This window comes from Rhea americana, unplaced genomic scaffold (genome assembly GCF_003343005.1).
Source record: "Rhea americana isolate MKP2758 unplaced genomic scaffold, rheAme1 scaffold_143, whole genome shotgun sequence".
In the NCBI taxonomy this organism is placed as follows: Eukaryota; Metazoa; Chordata; class Aves; order Rheiformes; family Rheidae; genus Rhea; species Rhea americana.
In genome coordinates this window covers 2,468,580-2,483,560 of record NW_028185517.1, presented here as the reverse complement: position 1 = coordinate 2,483,560, position 14,981 = coordinate 2,468,580, and the positions used below count along the sequence as shown (strand labels likewise).

The following is a 14,981-nucleotide window of genomic DNA, read 5'->3' as shown; positions in this document are numbered from 1 at the left end:
TAACGGCCGCCCGAAGCCTCTGGAAGCCGCGGCGGGCGCAGCCCCGCCCCTAACGGCCGCCGCAGCCCCGCCCTAACAGCCGCGGAGCCCCCGAGGGGCGCGGAAAGCAGCGGCGCTGCCTCGCGCGTCGCGGCGGCCGGGCCGCGCCGCGCGTCCCCTCCCGGCCCTGCGTGCGGGGGAGGCTCGCCAGAGCAACCCGAGGGGATGCTGCTCTGCAGCTTGGTAAGGCTTCTTTGCTCGGACTTGGTGCTGTGATATGCTTGCAAAGCTTACAGTTCGGAGTGAGCTGGCATCCAGTGCTGTCCTCCTCTTTTCGTTTATTTATCCCCCGCTTTGCGTGTCGGTGTCAGTGCCCTTTCATTGCTGTCAAATCCAAAACCGTGACAGAGGTGTTACACACTTTTAAATACAGTCTCATTCCCTCTTTGCTGGCATGGTTATCCTTGCTGGCGAGGTGGAGGGGGTTTCCGCTTACCACAGCGTGGAGTCCTTCGTAAGGGATTCTGTGGGAATGTGTCCTCCAGCATTGTCTGTGGAGGTAATGCACATTGAGTTCAAGATCTTACCATGCAAAGCTGTTAATTCCAAAACGTGCGTATTCCTCACCACTTCTGTAATGGATGCTGGTTTGTATGCAGTTGCAAGGTGGTTTCCTCCAGGCTGTGTGTGCATTTCTTACTTTGAGATAGCTTCAACTTTGTTTCTGTGGTTCATCCAAAAGCTGAATTCAGCAAGAGATACTGGGGAAAGCCTGATCTGAATTTCTTCCTTATTTTCTGATACCTACGTCCCTCCAGGCTGTTTTTTTTTTTTTTTTTTTAGGCCTGTGCAAGTGCTAAGCCTCAGTAAAAGCTTTGGACAGATTGTATTTTATTAGGGCAGAGCAACTCACTCCCCCTAATTTGTTACACAGTTGGGTTGGATTTGCGATAGAAAGATCTCCCCCTAATCTGTTCCACCTGCACACCCTCCTCCTCTGATCTCAGCACTTTGCAAATCCATCAAACTTTCTTCCTTTTGTGTGCGCGCATGTTTTCCTCCTCCTGTTAATAATGCAGCCGAAACTCATCTCTGTCTGTCCATTTGCCTTCTGGAGAGGCACATTCTCTAGTCTTCACGAGTTCAGTGGCAGCGCACATAATTATGCATATAAGATATAAACAGAGCTGTTTAATTATCCTTCGCCACATCAGTGACAGAGTAATTAACAAACATTGCAAGATCAATGAGGAAAAGTGTGACCTTCAGTTTCCTTTGATAGGAAAGCCCTTGTCGTTCCCAGACACAAGGTGATTGTGCCTGGACTCAGTTTTTAGTTTGTTTTAATTGCCCTTCCCCCACATTTGCAGCTTTTATTTGCCGGAAAGCTGGAAGAGGGGGAATCTAGAATGTAAAAATATGTTACCAACCTGTGGAAAATGAAAAGCAAAAGAGGTTTGCCTTTGGGTTAGGAGTTCTCAGTGAAATGCATTTTTAGGGCAGTATTGTCAGAGGATTATACAAAAATGCATAAGCTTTCCTGGAGGCTGGAGGCTCATTTATGTACAGAGCAGGTAGTAGCACATGCAGGGTCCAGTTTACATATGTAGGCACATGGGATTAGACTTGCACACGGAGGTACTGTCAGGTCTTGAGCTTGTGTTTCAAGAGCCCTCTTGTAAATGTTGTTCATAGCATTTCCCTGGAAAGCACAGAGTGAAACATAAGTTGCTTTAGAAACGTTGAAGTTCTTTTTCTCTCTAAGGCAGTCTTCCAGAAAATAGATTTTAGGCTGCTCCTCACTGAGTCCCCTCAGATCTGGTGTTACTGAGTGCAAGTTAAAGTATTCCAGTGAGATTTGCAACTGCCTACACCAAAAGAGAGTTTTTTTCCTGTGACTTSGGGGGGGGGGGGTAGAGGAGGAAGACACAGCGGAAGGCAGTCAGATCAAAGGAGAGCAATACAGCTCTTCCCATCCAGGTAGTGTGGCTTGAGGGAAGTTCTTGCAGGAACCTGGTTTTGAGGGTGTTGAGTGCCCGTTGCACTCTCTGAGGACATAGAGCTGTGAGTGCTCAGCAACATTTAAAACTGAGCCTGTACTTCTTTGATCAACTGGAAGCCTAGGCTAAAAAGCAGGAGCCACACAGGAAAACAGATCTTGCATCTAGCAGAGCTTTGTAAGTCAGTGAGAAAAGTAATCCTAATTATATGGGCTTGCTGCTTCCTGGAGTCCCAGTAAATACACAGACAACCTGCTTCATGGACTACTTCAGCTAATGTTCGTGTCTTTCAGTAGCACCTCCTGCAGTCTAATGCCAAATCCCTGCAACCATTATTCTGTTCTGGGGTCAAAGAACAGTGAGGGTTGTTGTGCATCGTACAGGCGTTTGCTGAGACTCGGTCCATGCTCTTTAGTCCTCATGCTTTAAAGAAAGATAGTTCTTTCACCATGGGGAACATGCATATGTGGGGTCTCTGTTTCTTCTTCTGAGCCACTCCTTGGTGTGGGGCCCAGCAGGGCTCTGCAAAAGTATTGCCTTCTGTATCTCCCTCCTATACCAGCTAGGGAACAAGTTCAGGAGCCACAAAGCTGGTGTCTGTCCCGAGACAGGTGTCAGACTGTGTTCTGGACACGCAGATAAGTTTCCTCATTCATTCACTTGCCCTCTCCTACACTGACTGACCAATACTTTTCTGTGCACCTTTATCTATAGCATTCAGATTTCCCAGTACAGTCTCTGACAGATCCCTTTCCACAATCTTTCACTGATGCACAAATACCTAGGAAGATTTTCCTATACAAATCCATGTTCTTTGTTCTGTCTTTCACTTGCATAGAGAGCTAAGGCAGTTGCCAGCTTTCCCTTGTACTAGCTTTCAAAGTTTTCCTTCCTTTTCTTTCCCTGTTGGCTAAGTCTCTCAGAAACTGAGTATTAGCGCTGTTCTCAGCAAGGGTTTTTCTTGCTCCTAATGTCCTAGGGAGAGGGAGGACATGTGTGAAGAGTGCAACTTTGGTGCTTATTATCCTGTATCCCCCACATTTACATGTTTCCCCTCCCAAGCGAAATAAAGGACAGAGCCCTGCCTGGGATGCCCCATCCCCCAGGATCCAGACCTTACACTCCATTTGGGCTGTTTTGCTTTTCCTTCCATATATAGTGTGCTGCTGCAGGCTATTTTTAGCCCCTTTTTGCTAGCTCTGGATCCTTTGTGATATGATAGCTGCTCTGAGACACACRGATCTCTGCTCTTTGGCAATGCCCACAAATGGAGAGTAGCAGCAAGGGGAGAGGAAGCCCTTTTGTTATCACACAGAAGAGGAGAGAAAAATATGATGCAGGAGGAGTGGGGGAGAAGACGCAGTGCCAGTGGTTCCCGGGGCTGGAGATGAGCAGAAATCTAGGGCCATACACTTTTTGCAGGGTTTGTGTCCCAGCTACTGTCCTGCTTCAGTTCTGTCTGTGGGTGGATGTGGGGGGAGAGTTGTCTGCTGGCTAGATAATAATAATTGCCTGTTCATAGTTGTTCCAAGGTGTTCATGAAATGAGTTGGCTGCATCTTACACCATCTTTGTGGTGAGACAGATCCCTCCCACAGGTGCTTCTGCTAGAAGAACCTCTGGCATTTTGGTTAGCTACTTGTGCAAATAAGTGACGGTTGTCTTGGCTTCAGGGGATGTGTTGGTGGACTGATGCTGGAGTGGATAAAGGTGTGCTCACTAGGTAGTGAATAGTGGGAACTGGTGAGGGTTTCACTTCAAATGTGGGTGAAGAAAGGCTGAGTTTTGCAGCAGCACTGGCAAAGCATTTGATTAAAAAGGGTAGTGTCACCACCCAGCACCAAATTTGAGGAGAGGAAGAGCAGAATGCCAGCTGTCGTTGGGGATGAGGGGGGCAAATCCAGGGAAATGAGATCTGAATTCAGCCCCAGACTTTGTCAAAGCACAGAAAAGACCTGAAAACTCCCCTGTTCTGTGGTCTTGGCTCTTGCATCTGATTATTTGTACCAACTGAAATCTTAACCAGATGGATACCAAAGATGATTTCCAAGCACAGATACGCAGATGAGAGAGGTTTATAAAGGAGCTGGGCTCCTACATTTTCTTTGTCCTAGTACTACAGGGAAGTTCCAGGTTTCCTTGAATTCCCTCTCTGGTTTTGTAATGTCTTTGGGGCCTGAACCAAGCTGGGATTTGTAAAACTGGCTTGAAGTGTAGGGTTGAGAAAGAGGGTCTCCCAGCTATGTGCTGTTTTTTGTGGGCTGCAGGTTAGAAAACAGAAGGAAGAGGCTGACTAGTCTTCAGGGCAGCTATTAAAGCCAGCAAAAATCACACTTCATAGTTTAATTTCCTTTCATATCCTCTCTGTGATATTCTTTCTCCCCTCACAGTTTGGCCTAGGCTGACAAAGGTTTTTCTGTGCAATGCTTGGAAGTCAGCATTGTAAGGGAGGTGAGGGAATTGTTTTATAGGCCAAAAGAGAGATGAAGAAGAGAACATGGAAGACAGATACAGCAGAAACAGAGAAATCCTAGACCCAGCAGGGATTTCATGAGTTTAATCACTTTTTTTGGGGTGATAGGGTTACACTAAAATGAAGGTAGAGAAGAGAGAGAGACAAAAAGCAGAAGAGCTTTAAAATGAGATGAAGTGATTTAATGTCTGTGTTTGAAGGAGAAAGTTTATGGCTTTTATAGGGTGTTGAAGGGGCCACAGGAGAGTGGTCAAGTTGGGAAGCACAGGTGAAATGATCCTACATCTGAAGATGGAGTAATGCAACCTTTTCTTCAGATTTGCTTCTGACATGACGTATTGCTCATCACATCATGTTATTGAGCACTGTGAGGCCTGATTCTGCCTTAGACATACTTCAGGATTAATACTGATCCATAAGGTTGTATGAGGGGGAAGAAAAACTAGGATCTGAGTGTGACACAGCAGGGGCATTGTCAGCCCATTCTGTAACTCAGAGAGTGTTTATTCTGAATCCGGGCAGCCCAGAATCCCGTGCAGGGTACCTGGCATAAATGCTCAGCAATGGAAAGTGATTTTGTGCCGAACGAGATCGGAACACCCAGCAGACATCTCCATCCTTTTGCTTGCAGGCTTCAGCTGTGTTCTTTTGGCATTGTCTTTGTCGTGTACCATGCACACTGGTCACTGGTGCAGCAGGATTTCTGATCTGTGAACCCAGCTACATTGGGCAATACTGAAGCAGGAATATGATCCTGATGGTTTTACAGGTTTCTGGAGCCTGTTGCAGGCAGTRTCTTCCTTTGTACAGTGCCGAGGAAACAGATCTGTGGAAGCTAAGGGCTACTGAACTAGGACTCATAGTGACTGGGGTTTGTGTGTGCAGAAATGCTCTCGTATACGTGTGTGCCTGTGTGTATAATAGCATCATGGCTGTCAGATGCCCAAATCCTAGAGGTCCATTTTAGTGCTTTGGATCTGTTGACCTGTTCTGCAGCTATTGCTTGATTCCTCTCTTTTCTGCTGTTGTTTCATGGCAGTGTTAATTTGATCAGATCTCTGGAACTGGTGCCTGGAAACTCCCTTCTGCTGTCAGAGTACCTGCCTGTGTTGGCTCGGTCTTTGTGAAAGAGGGTGCTTGCCCAGGAGAGCTAGAGTGATTGGAAAAGATGACAAGGGAGGTTTGAAGGACTCCTGCACACAGTAAATCTTTACTCTGCAGGAGAAGGCAAGAGGAGAGGAGAAGGAGGAGGAGGAGGAATGCTGTGTCAGACTGGAGCGTGAATGAGTCCAAGCTGGCACATCAGAGCAATCTTTATTTCCTCCTTGACAATGATACTGGGTGACCTCCAGAAGTATGTTCTTGCCCTCCTAGTGGCCAGTGAAACTGCCTGAAAGAATTGGGAAGGGAGGGAGAAACCCAAGGAGGGACAGCTTTGCTTATACTTCTTCATTATGATCTCCCCCAGGTAGACCAGCCTTTCCTGCCCCTTGCCCAGGCTGGGTTCAGGAGAAAAGGCTTTCTCTCTCTCCATGTTGCCTTACCTCAGGAGGATGGCTTTTTCTGTCCTCAGTCCAAAGCCTGATGGAGAGAAATCTGTTTCTTAACAAGTTTGCACCTGTCTTTTTCTCTCCTGGTCTTGCAGACAGCTGTTCGTGACTGCTCAGGACATTGGCAGTGGGTTTCCTTTTGTCTTTCCAGAATTCTTCCCCTTTTCACATGGAGCATAGTACTTTCCAGTCACTGGAATTAAGAAGGAAGGGAGCAAGTTGGCTGAAAAAAAAACTTAGAAAATTGATGGGAAAGTGAAGGACTAGAACAGCTATGAGGAACTACCCTATCACTGTCCTGCCTTCTTGTCTCCTTCCGCCACTCCTTGCCATCAAGCTTCTCGCACATACAGCCTTTGTAGCTCTTCTCCTGTAATCCATCTCCACCTCTGCCACTTCCCTTCCCTGCACTTTTTCTGCCCTCCTTCCACTCCACCCCATGCATTGTTCTGCCTGCTTCCTTACCAGTTTCACACCATGCTCCCTTACTTGCTTTCATTCCTGCTGCTCACCAGCACAAACATCTAGCTAGCTGTTCCCACATTTCCACTCCCCTTACACACACAAACACACACGCGCGCACACACACACACACACACACACACACACACACACATGCTATAGCCCCTCCTCCATGCACCTCCTTTCATATAAAAATACACACAAGGACAGAGCTGCACAAACCTTGGCATATTGGTGTTGGTCTCACTTCCAGTAAAATTACTTTTTCTTCATATTAGGCCAAGGCAAGAGTGCAGAGACATTTATGAAACTTTGTTTAATGTACTGAAAAGCCATCGGCTAGAACATTTAGGAAATTGATTTTCCTGGCATTGATGAACTCTTTTTATTTTACCCCAGTATTAATTACTTTTTTTTTAAACAAATTAATTTAAGAGTCGTAAAACCTAACAAGTGAGCCAAACGTCAGTAGATCATATTCTCCTCTCCCCCTACCCCCCTTCCCCACTACCAGTGCTGTTACAGAAGGAGAAAAAAATACCAACCTATTGCATAATTCTCCCATTCTGACTCTCACAGGAGAAGCTTCATCACTGCGAGATTATGCCGCTACCACCATGAATGAATTCCTGGGCATGTTCGGTTATGATGATCAGAACATGCGGGATGAGCTGGCCCGCAAGATCAGCTTTGACAAGCTGAATGCCGCTACCTCAGAGGCCACTGCAACTGCTGCCTCCCTTCCTGGTGAGGATGCCATGAGCAAACGAGCCCGCTTCTCTAAGTACGAGGAATACATCCGCAAACTCAAAGCTGGAGAGCAGCTCTCTTGGCCTGTACATTTGGCCAAATCTGAAGAGTTGGGCTCCAAGCTAGGCAAAGAGGCTTCCTCAGTGCTGACCCAGCCCATCCGGATACAAGGTCCAGATGCCTCCCTGCTGACAGAGACCAAAGCCACCATCCTGCCTCTGCCCTCTCCTAGCAGTTCCCAGATGCAGGGCCTGATGTCACGGGCCTCCAAGTATGACTTCTTCATTCAGAAACTGAAGACAGGTGAGAGCATCAGGCCACAAAATGGCAACACTTACAAGAAGGCTTCCAAGTATGACCTAGAGAATGTCAAGTACTTGCACCTTTTCAAGCCTGGAGAAGGAAGCCCAGATATGGGAGGAGCCATTGCCTTCAAGACAGGCAAGGTAGGCCGGCCTTCCAAGTATGATGTAAGGAACATCCAGAAACTTACTCCAGTAAAGGCTTCAGCACCTAGCCTGGCCCCTCCTGTACTCACCGGTACCCCCAGCAGTGCTCCTGTGGCTGGGCCGGAGCAGTCCGTCTCATTGCCATTCAACACTCCGGAGTACCTGAAATCAACATTCTCCAAAACAGACTCCATCACAACTGGAACAGTCTCTACAGTAAAGTAAGTGTCCTCCCAATTTTTTTCTTTGTGGGGGAATAAAGTCTGAGGGTGAATCAGTGGGACGTGATAGTTGATGTGCTGAGGAATACTGCACTGGTAATATGGTATTTCTTTTTGATCTCTGTTGGAGTGACTGGTCTTCTGTTGCAGCTCACATCCATTTGTCTTACTTGTGCTAAGGATGTGGACTGCCATCAGTAGTCACAGCCATGAATCTAGAGCTGAAATGAAAAATACAGGGATGTGGTGCTGTCAGTGCTCTGAGATCAAGATCATAACTACTTTACTTCTTCCTTGTTCCAATTCCCCATCATCCAGCTTTGTCTGCAGTAATACCTGATTCTTGCTTCCATTTAACTTGGTGGCAAAACTCCCACTGACTTCRCTGTTAGCAGCATGGGGCCTTTTGTTTTCATTAGGTTGTGTCACAGAACTCCAAAGACGTTTTGGTGGCTGAGTCCCATTAATTTCATAGGAGTTAGGCAATACATACTTCTGTGGATCCAAGCCTGTGTCCTCTCAATTTGTCTGTTCCTTACAGAAATAGAGGTGATAAAATTTCCCCCAGAGCAGGTAAACTCATTACTCCAATTAGCACTAATAATTTCATACACATATATTGTTGGCAATCTCTGTGGTGATACCACTGAATAAATGGCAATACTTGAAGGCCTTGCCAACCTCAGATTATTTATACAGTGGTTTCCAGGTCGTAGCTGTAGAAAAGCTGCATACACATATGCGAGGGGCATGGTCACAACATGGTGTTTTACACACCAGGGATGATAGTGATTATATGCCATAGCACAATGAGAATGCGAGGGCTCATGGGCTGTTTCTGTCATGAAAAGTTCGCTGYCTTGTAGGGAAGGGTCAGGTTACATCCAATTTCTCCTGATTTTATAGTCTCTATCAGTGTCAGGCTTCAAAAGAGGGAGAGGGAGTTACCTGCTTTCAGTCGTGGTCTGGATTTGCTCATTTCTCACTGTGGACCTAGCTGTTGTTGGCTAYGAATCCCTTGGACTCATTCGTAGCAAGTCTGGGACCTCTGGCCTGCACCTCTGCAGTAAATGCCATCGCACTCACCCTTCTGCTTTGTCCTTTAGTAAGGAGGATGGCTGTGTTCTGGTTAATATCTGGACCTAGGAGGACTTGCGTTACTCCCTACCTGGATGCTGTAGGCAGTCTTGGACAAGTCTCTATCCCTCATGTTCTGTGTTTCCCCACCTGGAAGGCAGAGCTAATGATGCCTATCTTCCATGTAATAAGGTCATTTCCCAGCTGCCTGCAGACAGATTTGGTAGTTTCTGTGATGGGGGTGTATGGGAGAGGGTTGAGTATTGTTAGCATTTGCATGCAGCCCCCTCTCAAGATGAACACTGTAGACCATCCACATGTTAGGCAGGAACTGCTGTTACTAAAAACCTCTGTGCTGTAAATACTGCTGTAGGCACAGTGTGTTACTGCAATGCATCAGTTGACCAGTGGCTCTGCCCCTGAAGAGTCTCTAGGACTTTGAGCTGCCTGGTGTTCAGTGGCTGTCCTAGAACTGCATTTGGGGAGCCATGAGCCCCTTCTGATCTGCTTTAATGTTGCATTGGGATCCAAGTTTGATTTCCTTTTTTTCTTGCTCATTTCCTGCCACTTGCAAATGTGTGTTGGCAGCACAGTGGTAATCTCTTGTCTAACTGTAGAACTTCCTCAGCTGGGTAGGGGTGATAGGGGTGCAGCCAGGAATGGGGTGACCTGGGGCTTCAGCCTGGCTACTCCCAGTGTCCTGATGGCACATGGAGCACAGAATGGCCTCTGGTTCCTTCTCATTGGGGCTGCTTACTAGGTACAGGCTTTCTTGAGAAAAGAAGGCAGCCTGTTGTGCTGGTGGAGGAAGTGCTAACTATGTTACCTGGGATCTGGCTTTGCATCCACAATCTCCTCTAGAACCGCATAATCTATCAGGAATTACCTCCTACTCTCAACACATGTGCAAATATATCCTAGYCAAGGGTTTTAGCTTTATAACATTTAATACCATTAACCTGGCCTGAACTAATCTACCTGCTTCAAGCAGCCCTTGTGCAAAAGTGTCCTTGTTTAACAAAGCTACARAGCTGGCAAGAGTAGGAATGGAGTTTGAATAGCAGGGCAGAATTGAGAACGAAGACCACATACAGCCTCGTTCAGATTGTGTAGGTGCGCCACTGTGTCTTGAGTGGGATAGAGCCTGACCTATTATCTTTTTCTCCCTCTGTTGTTCAGCTCAACAAAGATGTAATTTCTGTCTGTTTCCTAATAATTCTGTGTAATCCAAGCTGATACACCAGTTGAGCGCACTTAGGTTGGTTTTCGGTGATTTAAATATATAGATGCCTTTGTAACACCATTTGCCTATTGGAGTTGGAATACCTATGTGAAAAAAACAGGCAGTTAAAGCCCCATCTAGCCTGCAGCTGCGTTGCCAGGACCAGGTAACAGATACAGTGTGCCTGCTGGTGATAGGAAATGAGCAACAACTAACAGCATCTCAGAACCATGAAGACTCTTTTCCCTCAGTTGAGCCAAAGGCTGATACCTATTGATGGCCCTTCCATGTAAATAAGCACGGTGCTTGAGGGAGGTCTTTGTTTTTGTGTGGCCATCACTTGTTTGTAGGTGGGTAACTAGTTTTATCTGTAGGAATGTGTTTTAATGGTTGATCTTCTCAGTGCTTCTGACAAATTGAATCAAGTTCTGCAGAGAGAGAACTTKCAGGAAGGATGATGGGACTATGCAGATCACTAGAAAAAGATCTGAAGGGTAAGAGGGAGGGAGGTTAAACCAATGGGTGTCTTTGCTGGCTGCTCTTCCTAGAGCCTTCTATCCTGAGAAGGAAGATTGGACTGTGCCCTGTTCCTGCCTGCTAACCAGTTCTGCCCTGTGTGTTTCTCATTAGGAATGGATTACCCACTGACAAACCAGCTGTCAGCGAAGATGTAAATATTTACCAGAAATATATTGCCAGGTAGGCAAATCTTTCGGCTTTCTTGGGGGAGGGATGGAGGGAGGAAAAGAGTGGCGTGATGGTGGGAGAGAAGAGGTAGTGTCTCTCTGGGCAGAGTATATAAACCAGTCATGAGCACTCATTTTCCTCTGACATCTGTGGTTACTCTTTTCCCTTGCTTGGGAGAGCAGTAGCTGTGAGAGATGTGTAGGCATGCCAAGAGCACCCTCTGCTCCTTGAAGCTGTTAGACTTTGCAGCAAACAGTGGAGAAACATTTCACTGCGGAAGCCTAGGTTGTAAATGGATTCTTTGTCTCCTGTCATTCTTTGTGTCCATTGCTCTGCTGTCCCCAACCTTTTTTCCCTTCCATGTTCATTGTCTGCAGGGGGAAAGCGGAAAATATCTGACCTCTGAGAGACTCAAGCTGAGAGTATTCACACATGAATTGAGTTCAGGCAGGTCTCAGCATCAGTGTGGGATGTTAGAATATTTGCAGCTCCTTTATATGAGAAAGGGGTGGTGGGACAAAGTGAATAATGTCATCAGAGCCAAAGGGACAGAAGAGATCATTGCTTAACAGCTGCCTGTTTTATAACTCACCATGTAAAGAGTCATCAGCTTCTGTCCATGGCTTGCCGAATGTTTCATCTGTACTGTGGGGAAGCTAACTATGAAAGCACCTTGTATAGAGAAAGACACCCACCAGGGAAAGCAAGCAAACAAATCTTCTCTCCAGAGATAAAATTGATGGGTTGTTCTCACTAGCACTTGAGCACTTAACCAACAAGAGGGAGGAGTGTGTGTAATGTGCTTTCCCACTTTGCCAGAATCTATAGTAAGGCTCCCTTCGGGAGGGAGTCAGCTGTGGTTACGCTGCTAGGAAGTAGGAAGATACTACTAGGATCTCAGCATATCAGCAGGGGAACAGTATTCTCTCTAGCTAGAGAAAGGAAGGAGAGGTGATTTCCATCCTCTTCTCTTTTGCCCAAATCCATGTTGTAGGAGAGGGAGGAAGTAGATAAAACTGTATGTGCAAAGGGAGGAGAACTGCASCAACACAAGGAAGTCCTCTAGTCCATCTAGAGATGCCTCTGGTGCATATAGTAAGTCACCTACTCATGGGACAATATAGGAATGAAAGCAAGGGTTTAGGTCTGTCTGTGGGGCAGAAGAAGCAGTGCTCTTCCATTATTGAGATAGTGAGAGCTTAGTTTTGCTCTGCTGAATATCAGACCTCTGTTTTGAGTCACTGCATGCCGCCAGGAGATAACAGGGGAGCACTGAGGATCTGAAGATTTATTCTACTATTGGCTGCACACTACAGGGATCACAGTGGTTGCAGTGAGAGAGGAGATCCCTCTCTGTCTGTGGTTCCTCTCTCAAGCAGAAAGCAGTATAAACACTACACCCACATCCACTGTTTGTAGTGCTCTGCAAGCCCCTTCCCCTGGGCCAGGCAGGTAACTGAGGGAGGCTTGTGAGATAGCTAAGGGACACCACATCCTGCCTAAAAAGCTCCGCAAGCCGCCCGTTGGCAGCACTGCTACTTCCCTTCAATTTACACACAATTTTAAAAACAGTTTAAAGTCTTAAAATCAAGGGGGAGGGGGACACACACAACACTGTATGTCTGTACTGCATAATTAGCTTAATGAGTTTGCCAAAACCACTGTCAAAAGCTGCCCAGGGATAATCCATTCTCTCATACAACAAAACAAAACCTCTTAGCTAGCTAGTTTGCGTTGGGCTGTTTGGGTTTTTTTTTTCCTAGTGTATATTTATAATTAAAAAAAGACCACAGAAAATATTATTATTATTATTATTATTAGTGCCTCAGCAGATGGTGCTTCTGGCAGCGCTTGCTTAAATATTTATTTCTGTATGGGTTTTCTCCCCCTTTATAATCGGGGTGGGGTTTTTTTCTTCCTTCTTTCACATCATCGTCACAGAGTAATGAGTCTGTAAACACTCACTAAGCACTAACTTATTTATTTATTATTTTTATTATTGTTATTTATCTTCGTTTTCCTTGCTAACTCTTGCCAGATAGGGAATAGTTTCTTCTGGGAAAAAAAAAAAAAAAAAAAAAAAAAAAAAAAAAAAAAAAAAAAACAACAGTGAACAGATTAAAATAAGGAAAGGGAGGGGGTTGTACTTGTGAAAATGACTCTCTGTGCCTCTGTGCACAACTTAAGGTTTGGATTTGCATATCAGCGTGATGAAATGGTCTGTGAGCTTACAATCAGGTGTGTGTGTTCATGTCTGTTGAAGTCCGTGGAAATTGTGGGTACATTCATGTAAATTAATAGGGGTGTTGATGTACATTACTGCATGTGCAGTGAATGTGTGTATGTGTATATGTGTAAGTGTGTGATGTGTAAGCTTTCCTGTTATGAAAAAGCTAAACAGATGCTGTGCTTTAAAAATTAATAGCTTTGAACTGTTTCAAGTGTCAGAAGAAACACAGGATAAATATAACCCTTTAGGAGCCCAACCTTACAGGCTGAAAAAGCAGAAATTCCCCTTTCTGCTATCTTTACTGCTCCCCTCCTTCCCCAAGCACCTTGTACTGTAGAACAGACCCCCCTCTCTTCTCACATTGTAGATACCACACACGTGCACTTCTCTGTGGCATGGGGAAGGAGAATAGGAGTTTGAAGTGCCAGAGTGCTTGCTCAGCTGTTGCATTCAGAGCTGAGCCTCTGAGTTACGCCTGTTAGGAGGCTTAAAGTAGCTCATCCTATACAGTCAGATTTCTTTAGTGTCTGGTTGTTTTCTTACTACGTTTGGCATCTCTGATCTTTGCGTGCCCTTAGCTTGGACAGTCTTGYGGACCACTTCACTTGAAAAGTCTGTGTATTAGCAAGGCTATTATGTTCTTCTCCTCTTTACCTGGCCTGCGTTCCCCAGTTCTGTAGCCCTGTGTCGTTCTGGTTACCCTTTGCTCTCTCTTCCCTGTCTCATCAATGGAATTGGGAGCAGGCTTTCCAGAGCAGTTTCTTGGTCCTTCCTTTGAAGGTACTGGTAGTGCTGCTGCCAAAACAGCCGTGGTCTAGGTGGACAAGTTGGTTCAGTCTGCTGCCAAGACAGTGTTCCTCCTTAATGCCGTGGTGACTCAGACTGCTGCTCATGCCCTGTCATAGCCTCACTATTGCCCCAACATCAAGCTGGAATTGCTTCTTCTGCTTTCAGTTCCACACCTTTGTTTGTGCAGCCAGCATTGCTGTTTGTCTTGTGGTTTGTTTTTTCTCCACTGCTGAGGTTTGTTCCAGTTTCTCAATCACCTGTTCTGGCGTGATCCTGATTTCCTGCAGTATTTCTTCTCCTTCCCCAGGGAAGGGCATGTCTGCTTCTGGCATCTGTCCCCATCTCCCTTTGTGAATGCTGAGGCAAAGAAGTTTTTTAATTTTTTAGCAATGTCTATCTTTTCTGTCAATTAAGTCCCCGTTCCATCTCCTAGAGGCCTAGAGGCCCTGCTGTCTCCACAATTGACCTCCTCTTCTCTATCGTACTTCAGAAATGCCTTATTTAGTACTGCTTTTCATCCCAGCTCCTTTTTTTWAAAAAAAATAAAAAATCTGTTACTTCACATTTGATAGTTCAAAATCTTCCCCACTCCTGCCCCGTTCTGTGATTGTCCCATGATACCCCTGCTCCTCTCTCCTTTGCCTTTTCCCCTGTTGCCCTTCTTTGTTTCTTTCCAATGCCCTTTATCATATGCACTCCTGGCGTGTTTAGCACTAAGTGACGTGAGGAACCTTTGAGCAGATGGTAATTTATCTTTGAATGTTTCCCCTCTGAGTCCCCTTCTCTCCACTGCTTTCCATTTCAAGCTCTTCAGCTCCTCCAGGTTCCCTTACAGTATACACCAGAGAGTTCATCACACTGATTAGCTTATTTTTGGGTCATCCCTTTTTGCCAATTATTGATCTGTCTGTCAGTATATTCTGTCTGTCTCTTCAGTATGCAGACAGTTCCTGGCCTTTCTGTTTTTCTTACTTCCTCCTCTCCTCACATGTGAGAAATTCCCAAAATTGTTGTTAGAAACACTTAGTAGTCTGTAAAAAATGGCCTGATAGCATGTTGCTGGCTGCTGATTCTTGTGTCCTAGTGTTGATTA

At 45.8% G+C, this 14,981-nt stretch overlaps 1 protein-coding gene across 4 annotated transcripts in view; it reads left to right on the top strand.

Annotated features, from left to right (window-relative positions):
* The window catches only part of CASZ1 (castor zinc finger 1), a 48,895-nt gene that overhangs the window by 1,318 nt on the left and 32,596 nt on the right, over positions 1–14,981 (top strand). For all 4 annotated transcript variants that reach the window (XM_085299022.1, XM_085299021.1, XM_085299023.1 and 1 more), the window contains exons 2-3: positions 7,043–7,883; positions 10,813–10,881. In XM_085299022.1, the coding sequence (XP_085155148.1) occupies positions 7,043–7,883; positions 10,813–10,881 (910 nt within the window). The remainder of the gene's footprint in view (positions 1–7,042; positions 7,884–10,812; positions 10,882–14,981) is intronic.